The 9,480-nt window shown below is 47.8% G+C and overlaps 1 protein-coding gene across 1 annotated transcript in view; it reads left to right on the forward strand.

Annotated features, from left to right (window-relative positions):
* Positions 1-9,480, forward strand: part of LOC106816871 (leucine-rich repeat-containing protein 16A-like) — a gene marked incomplete in the record, with an annotated part of 42,577 nt that overhangs the window by 28,663 nt on the left and 4,434 nt on the right. The window contains 5 exon segments of the mRNA XM_014821512.1: positions 3,651-3,773; positions 4,044-4,269; positions 5,712-5,822; positions 6,676-6,866; positions 8,609-9,318. Of these exon segments, the coding sequence (XP_014676998.1) occupies positions 3,651-3,773; positions 4,044-4,269; positions 5,712-5,822; positions 6,676-6,866; positions 8,609-9,318 (1,361 nt within the window).

The raw sequence follows: 9,480 nt of genomic DNA on the forward strand, positions 1-9,480 counted from the left end.
GTGTTACGTCAATGTCACATCGGTGTGACGTTACGTTACGCATCACGTGCAATGTCACATCACGTCACGTACGTCACGTCATGTCCATCACTTCACGTCGCGCGTCGTCCGCGTCGCGTTACGTCACGTCACGTCAATGTCACATCACGTCACGTCCGCGTCGCGTCGCCGTTACGTCACGTCACGTCAATGTCACATCACGTCGCGATCCCGTCGGTCGCGTTTACGTCACGTCACGGTCGACATGTCACATCACCCGGCCCCCCCAGCGTCGCGTCCGCGTTCGCGTCACGTCACGTCACGTCAATGTCACATCACGTCACGTCGCGTCGCGTCGCGTTACGTCACGTCACGTCAATGTCACATCACGTCACCGTCGGCGTCGGTCGGCGTCCACGCACGATCAATGTCACATCACGGCACGTCGCGTCGCGTCGCGTTACGTCAACGCAGTCAATTCAGCATCACATCACGTCACGTCGCCTCCGCGTTACGTTCAACGTCACGTCAAGGTCACATCACTCACGCTCACGTCGGTCGACGTTACGTCACGTCACTCCATGTCAACATCACCGTACACGCTCGCGTCGGCGTCTGCGTTACGTCACGTCACTCATATGTCAGCCATCACGTCACATTGGCGTCCCAGCGTCGCGTTACGTCACGTCACGTCAATGTCGCGTCACCGTCCGACGTCACGTCGCGTCGCGTCGCGTTACGTCACGTCACGTCACGTCACTTCACGTCATGTTACGCCACGTCACGTCACGTCATGTTACGTCAATGTCACATCGTGTCACGTCACGTCACGTCATGTTACGTCAATGTCACATAGCGTCACGTCACGTCACGTCATGTTACGTCAATGTCACATCGCGTCACGTCAGTCACGTTCACGTCGATGTCACGTCACCCACGTGTCAATTCACGTCACGCACCGTCAGCGTCCACGTCGCGTCTCGCCGTCCGCGTTAGTCACGTCACGCGTCATGTCACGTCACCGTCACGTAATGTCACGTCGTGTCACGTCACGTCAATGTCGCGTCACGTCACGTCACGTCACGTCGTGTCACGTCACGTCAATATCACGTCACGTCACGTCACGTCACGTCACGTCATGTTACGTCAATGTCACATCGCGTCACGTCACGTCACGTCACGTCGTGTCACGTCACGTCAATATCACGTCACGTCACGTCACGTCACGTCGCGTCGCGTCGCGTTACGTCACGTCACGTCATGTCACGTCACGTCACGTAATGTCACGTCGTGTCACGTCACGGTTAAAAAAACATAAAATGTCGCGTCCACGTCACGTCACGTCACGTCGCGTCGCGTCGCGTCGCGTCGCGTTACGTCACGTCAATGTCACATCACGTCGCGTCGCGTCACGTCGAGTCACGTCACGTCACGTCACGTCGCGACGTTCACGTCACGTCAATGTCATCGTCACGTCGCGTCAACGTCGCGTGACCGTCGCGTGACGTCGTCACGTCACGTCATCGTCGTCACGTCCACGTCGCGTCCACGATCACGATCACGTCAGCGTCGACGTCAACGTCACGTAATGTCACGTCGCGTCGCGTCACGTCATGGCCGGCGACGAGCGTGAAGGGGGAATAACATTCTCTCACAGCGAATACACAGCTAATAACATTCTAACACAGCTAATACACAGCTAATAACATTCTAACACAGCTAATACACAGCTAATAACATTCTAACACAGGGCGAATACACAGCTAATAACTCTAACACAGCTATAATACACAGCTAAGAACAATTCCTCTCACAGCGAATACACAGCTAATCAATTTCCTCCCAGCGAATATATACAGCTAAAATGCATTCTCTACAGCGAATCACACAAGATACACCCTTCTAACACAGCGAATACCAGCTATAACATTTCTAACACAGCTAATACACAGCTAATAACATTCTCTCACAGCTAATACACAACTAATAACATTCTAACACAGCGAATACACAGCTAATAACATTCTAACACAGCTAATACACAGCTAATAACATTCTCTCATGCTTACTCACCGTCGGCACTGAACTCTGCACCGATGACCGTGTACTCTGGACTGCCAGCTCTGGAGAGAAAGAAAACGTCGGTTTGATACAGAGGAATGCATCGCGAATTAGTTCTCTCTCTCTCTCTTTCTCTCTCTCTCTCTCTCTCTCTCTCTCTCGCTCTCGCTCTCTCTCTGTCTCTCTCCCTCTCTCCTCCCTCTCTCCGCCCCCTCTCTCTCTCTCTCTCTCTCTCTCTCGCACGCGCGCGCATGCGACCGCCACACTACGCGCATCCGCCTCCGCTCAAGCCACAACAACACTCAACACAAAGAACGTGCAAGCAGTACCAGGATTAGAAATTGACTTTAATCTCTTGCTGCCAGAGAAAGGGCAGGCGGCAAATTTTTCATGTCCTTATAGCTCTGCTGGAAGCTACGGCGCGCGCGCGTGGGGTGTTGTGCTTTGTGTGCGTCGTGCGTGTGCGTGTGCGTTGCCATGTGCGTGTGCGTGTTTGTGGTGTTGTGTGTGTATGTGCTGTATGTGGTGTGCGTGTGCGTGTGTGTGTGTGCACTTTCGTGTGGACGTGTGTTCGCGTGTGTGCGTGTTGGGTTGGGGTGTGTGCTGTGGTTGTGTGTGAACCGATGTGGGGTTGTGTGTGTGTGTGTGTTGCTGTGTGTGTGTGTAGGTGTGGTGTTGTGTGTATGTGTCGGGCGTTGCGTGTGGTTGTGTGTGTGTGGTGTGTGTGTGTGGTATGACGTGACCGTCGGAAAATCATGTTTTTCTTTCTCGTCTGGAAAAGAATTTATGCGTTTGCGTCTGTCAATCGCCTGCGTTCCCCCCGCAAGCGTCAGTGGGGGTGGCGTAGCCTTGTGGTGCGTGCGTGCGCCGGCGTGTTAGCTGTGCGTGCGCGTGCGCGGGCGTGTTAGCTGTAGTGTTGGTATAGCTCGTGTTTGATGGGATGAGTGAGATCCTGGTGTTTCTCATGTTTGCTCGTACGTCAGGTGATAGCAGATGATGTGGCAATGCAGTATCTACCATAATCACTATATTATTATATATATATAGACCTTCTGTAGGTGTTAAGCTCTTAACATTTCATTCATTTCATGGGTTTTGTTTTTAATCAAAGATTGCTCTAGTCTAACTGCACATTTCAAACCAAGTTCAAATTGCCCTTGTACTTTAGACAGAAGAAGATGTGGCAGGGTGAATTGTGCATACATGCCTAGCTTTGCACCTTGACACGTATGCTTAAACAAATTTCAGCCAATATATTTCAATATATATTATTGCAGTAATAATATTTTTTTGAGATAATCTTCAGTAGAAAACTACATTTACAACAGCATTGAGACATCCTTAATATTTTAAAGCCTATGCGAGATGGACTATATTTTTTTCAGTAAAATACACCAAACTATTTTTTTTATTGTATTATTGCTTTCCTTAAGTATTTTATCAAAAATTTGTGTTTTTGTACCGCCTTTTTTTTGGTTTCGCATAGGCTTTAAGATCATTCGTCTAAATAAGTTCAGGGGTGTGCCACGCGGTAAATAATTTCACTTCTGTTCATTACATACCTGCTCGCACGCGCACTAACGATGTGAAGTGATGTCATTGTTCTGCAGGTGACAGCTTTGACGACTGTGACAGGTCGGTCGATGACGTGGTCGTCAGCGACGGTCACACCCCGAGGGCCGTCGCTAACGGACTGTTGTCGCCGTCGCCCCCGGAGACGGATGAAGCCACCGGTGAGTTAATTATACAGGCTGTAGCTATCGCTCTGTTCACTGTTAGATCTCCTTATATAGGCAGCAATGATATTCTTATACTGCATGTGTACAGGAATGCACTGATGTAAATGCACTGCATACTGCACTGATGTAAATTACTATTATTATTATTATTATTATGTGAATTCTGTATGAATTTAGAACATGTCGATGACATTCTATATTGGGTTTTCTATTAAGAAATAGGTCAAAGTTTTACAAAAACAAGTGAATGCTCTCTTGTTTCAGACACGTTACCGGAGCTCGCCGAGCAGCCTAGACTCGATCATCTGGGAAAGAGCCGACCGCGCCGACTCAAGAAACACTCGTCCTCCCAAGTCCTCGTGGCGGCGCCACCTGTCGACGGACACGCGCCGGCAGACGACTTTTTCGGCGCTCACATTCCGATGTCTCCAGACGGGGTCGCGACCCTCGTGACATCATCGGCGGTGCCACCCATGTCCCCGCCTCCAGTGTAAGTTCGTACTCGAGTCGAGCACGCTTCCCTGGCAATTACACCGTCATTCGTAGCGATAACATCGTCATTTGTAACGATTTCACCGTCATTCATAGCAAATAGGCTGTCATTTGTAGCAGTTGTAATGTCATTTGTAGCGATTATACCATCATTCACAGTGATTATACCATCATTCACAGTGATTATACCATCATTCACAGTGATTATACCGTCATTCATAGTGATTGCATCGTCATTCATAGCCAGGGTTCCTAGCGGGTCTTCCAAAGTCTTATAAGTACTTATTTTGCCAAAAATAAAATAAGGGCCCTTATTAGTACTTATTTTTGGTGAAATCTTAGAAAAGGACTTAATAGTCCTTATTTTTTGCTAAAGGACCATTTTTCAACATTTTCTGTGTTGAATTTCGGCGAAACGGCTTTATATAAATATTATTAGCGTACCTTAATAGTCGGTGATCTATCAGAAATCGCGTAAAAAAGTCTTATTTTGGCCTCCAGAAAGGGCCTTATAAGTCCTTATTTCAACACGTGCCTTACTACTATGAACCCTAATAGCAAATACACCATCATTCACAGCAATCTGTCATTCATAGCAATTATAAATGAATTCATGCCACTTATACATGCATCAGACATTCTGTGGTAATTATACATGCATTTATAATATAGTAGTTATAGTTTACAATACCGGTTAGTGTTTACAATAGGTGCATCTGTAGCAATGATACAGGCATTTATATCAGTTGTACGTGCATTCATGTCAAATAGACATGTATTCATGTCAGTGGTATCGATTAATATCATTCTTTAATACCAATTATTCAACATTCATACCACGTCAAATCAGAGATCACAGAAACAACAAATCCGCACGAATCCCCGAAACGTTTGTGAAATGCAAAATGGAATCTTCAGTAATTGGCCGTGTTACATCATTACATGTCACACATCAGCTTCCTGCTGTCAGCATGCACCATGTGGGCTTTTAAAGTTATCTGTGTGACAGCTAGTGTTACTAATATTATGGGATGGCTTGCATGACTAAGCGTAAAAACGTGATATGCTGACATTTTGTTGAATATGTCTGCAAACAGTGGTGAGATATCCTGTTCCCTTCTGACTTCAATTTGTTAAGAACGTTGCATGCCTGTCAATGAAATAGCGATGTTAAAAATAGAAATATGTTTAGACAGGGGGAATTATCATCAAGATACTATGATATACAGAATAGCATGCCCTAATTAATGTGATTTAAAGTGAATCCACTTTCTTATCCATACTCTTATTATGATTACCTAACCCATTCAATTCATTTCCTTAGCTTCTGATCATGCAGGATGACAGGAATGTCTTTAATGTTAGGGTTCTTAGTTATAATCTTATAATCGTAATATTTGTTTTCTTTTATTGCATTTTATTGTGATATTCTTTCCGTAGTTCCCCCCGGAACAAGGAGGATGAGAAGGAAGGTTTGAAGAAGTCAAAGGATAAGTCACAAAGTCCCGTTACCCCGGCGACGAAGCCTTCGAAGGATAAAAAGGAGAGAACGTAGGTTTCCTACAGGTGTTTACAGATCTGCTGTTTGTTATCTACGTCAGTGCAGACCCATGCGTCTGTGCTCTGTTGTTTGTTGCATGTTTGCCAGTACGATTACTTTGTGTTTATTCACATCTCTCACGTTATTTGAGACATCTACAAGGGGGCCCATTGCCAGAAAGGTCCTCGGTACAGGCATGAAAATTTTCCACGTTTTCGCGGATTTCCGCTTTTTTCCGGATCCCAGAATTGTTTCCGCGTTTTCCGTTTTTCCCCGAGTTCACGTGCAGCATTCGTATTACGGTCATATGTACTGTACAGGCGCTCGGTTTATCGATTGTCTACTGCGCCTGGCAGCAATTACCACCTTATTGTTTTTACCGAAGGGTAGACTGGTATCCGGCCTCACGCTCTGCTAGACAATGTACACGCTCTGCGACAAACAGTGCGGCCGCGAACCAGTCTAGCCAGAGGTGACCTTTCAGTGTACCCCGAGGCGTGTTCAACAGAGCGTGCGCTCGATGCGAACGCTCGCTGCACGAACGCAGCGCCTCTTGAACGACACACTAGCGCTCGCTGTGCGCTGGCTTTATCAAAGATGGCGGCCCCATGGAGGGTTACTCAGCAGATGACGTTCTTTTGTTTGTAGTGAGCCGTCAATAAGACTCGTTACATTCCCGTGTTGTCCTCAACGATCTACGAGAAAAAGTCAACGTTAAGACTAATGTTAAGACTAATTGTGTTTCTGACAATAGACAGGTCTACAGAATGGTCCCTACTGTCAGCCGTGACGTATGAGTAGTTATAGCAGTGACATAATCGTTAGTGTCAGCAGCAAATCATTGTCCGTGCCATTGTATCGCAGGTCTTTCATGTCCAGCATGTTTGGGAAGCTGACCAGTAGGAACTCCGTGGCAACAGATGCTGACGCGGAGGAGGATGCTCGGACAGCGAGCGTGGTCGAGGCGCCCGCCGTTGACCACCAGGTGCCTCTGTACTCCGTGATAGATCGCAACCTGTCACCGCCGCCTGTGCCGGACAGGAAACTGCTGCAGGGTGAGTGTGGCGCCATCTACGTGTGATGTGTTGCACTATTAGGGGTTTTCAGTCAATGGTGGATTTGCTCTTGGAAAAGAGGGGGAGGGGGGAGAAATTTTGCTAAATTCTGGGAGTATTGAAGGCCGGTGGCATGCAATTGTACAGAACTTGCACTTGAAGTGTCCTTGCCTGATTAAAATTTGAGCTACAAGAACATGATATATATGAAGATTGGAGATAGGCGTAAATAGCATAGGAGACTGATCGTGTTTTTTTAAAAGGTGGGTAATTTGTTGGAAAGAACGTTGCAGCATGACTGTGTTGGGGTTGTCAAAAGTTAATATAAACATAAGCTAATATAATATAATATATAATGTAATATAATATAAACACAGCTGAAAATTAAGTCATGTCGATTAGGCATATTAAGGCATGTCGGAGGGCATATGATATAACGCAAAATAGCTTTAGATTTGAAGACATGTCGGACCCGACATGCAGGCCTAAAGACAAACCGCTTACACTCGCTTGATGTATTTCCTGGAAAATACACACTGTGTATTGATCACATCAGGTGGCAGGGGGGGGGGTGTAGGCTACAGTGTATGTTATTTCACACAACATCAATACCAATATCAATATCAATACGGGATGAACTCGCATACTCGCATAGTAGTTGCACTAATGAAGTTCAAGGATGCACCATTATAGCGTTCAATAACGTCTCAGGCAAATAGGCTTTTGCAGTTTATCGTATTTCAGAATGAAGAGCACTTGCGTGTTTTGCTATTGTTTACAGGGACATATCGAGTTTTTTTTTTAACCTTGGTTATGTTGCTTACACTCTGTCACATACTGGCCATATATTATTTATGTTAGCAGTTAATGCTAAGCCACAGTTGTGTGCTAGATTCTCGTATGATGCACTGTTATGCAGCAGTTTGTTGATATCATTATGTGATAATGCTTCAATAGAGTAGAAAGCTAACAGTGGATTAGAGATCCAAACTATATTAGCTGTTTATTCAAGCTTTTGCATTACCAGTTACCATTACCATAAGATAAAAAACGCAATAACCTATACTTAATTAACTCTTGAGAAAACGCTATTTTATCAGGAGCCTCAAAATCAGTCTGGAAATAATTCTGAGGCAGTCCTTATTTCGATAACTTCGACATAATGACAATGTAACCTTTAACAAAATAAGTTTTAAAGTCCATAAAAATGAGCCAGTCTTGCTCAAAGGCTACCAGTCCTGCTCTGGGAAGGACAGACTGCTATCTCAAACACCGATTGACATATCTACCACTTCCACGCGCCTCTTTTCCCTACAACTGCAAGCAAGGTAACTCAACGTACAACAGGAGCAATCGGAGATAGCAAACCTCCGCCACAGCGTAACAGTCCCCCCCCCTCATCTTGCTGGTACACCCAATATAGAGTTTGATGACATTTTCAGAAATTTGAAAAAAAAGATCCAGGATTTTCCCCACAAAAAAATCCTAGATCCAGATCCGGATCCGGATCACCACCAAAATCTAATCGATTGGTTGTTGGCCCAAGACCAACCCGTCCACAAAATTTCATCAAAAACCGCCCGTGACTTTTTTGAGATATCCTGTTGACAGACAAACAAACAAACCAACAAACAAACTAACAGGGGCGAAAACATTTAACCTCCTTGGCGGAGGTGATAAATACATCGAGGCAGACGTACATTGTTTCTTCGCACCACGTGACGCGACTCTCCGTGTTGCAGACGATGCTGAGTCTCCCGCGGACAGCATCAGCGGCGCCCCCTCACCAGCAGCGGCGGGCGGCAGCAGTGGCGCCCTCTCACCGGCGGCGGGTGGCATCGGTGGCGCCCCCTCCGCGGCTCCTGCGGGCGTGCGACGTTCACCGAACGCAGGGGGACCTCCGATTGGTGCCGGACTGCTCGCCGAGATGCGCGTCGCTCAGGAGAAGCGCCGCTCCCACGCCGCGCCGCCGCCGGCGCCCCCTGCCCGCCCGCCGTCCGACGCTCGCCGCCCGCCACCACCGCCGGTCAAGCTCTCGTCCAGCGGCTCTCCGAAGCTGCTGAGCGCGACGAGGTTCGAGCCAGACGGAGACAAGAGAACAGCAGCGCAGGCGGAGGAAGATGGCGGCAGCACGGATTTCCGCTCGCTGCTGAAACCCGCGGCGACGGCGGGGAAGATGGCGGCTCGGACGAGCGGCGCCGCGGAGGCGGGCGACGTCGCCGACGCGCCGACCCCTGAGCCCATGGTGGCGCCCCCTGCGAACGGATCTGCAGCGACAAAGCCGGCAGCGCCCCCTGCGAACGGATCGGCGGCGGCGGCAAGACTGTCAGCGCCCCCTGGGAACAGATCAGCGGCGGCAAAGCCGGCAGCGAAGAAGCCGGTGGCGCCCGCGTTGAAGGCGAAAACAAGAGGCAGTACTGGTGGCGGCGAGGTGCCGCGCAGCACGTCCAAGGTAGGTGGCGCTTTTCAAATGGGTTTGTTAGCGTGGGATGATACAGCCTTCACGATACGATATGTAACACGATACAGCCTTCACAATACTATGCGTAACACGATACAGCCTTCACGATATGATACGTAACACGATACAGCCTTCACAATATGATACGTATCA

Source organism: Priapulus caudatus, unplaced genomic scaffold (assembly GCF_000485595.1).
Source record: "Priapulus caudatus unplaced genomic scaffold, Priapulus_caudatus-5.0.1 Scaffold1514, whole genome shotgun sequence".
NCBI classification, from domain to species: Eukaryota; Metazoa; Priapulida; class Priapulimorpha; order Priapulimorphida; family Priapulidae; genus Priapulus; species Priapulus caudatus.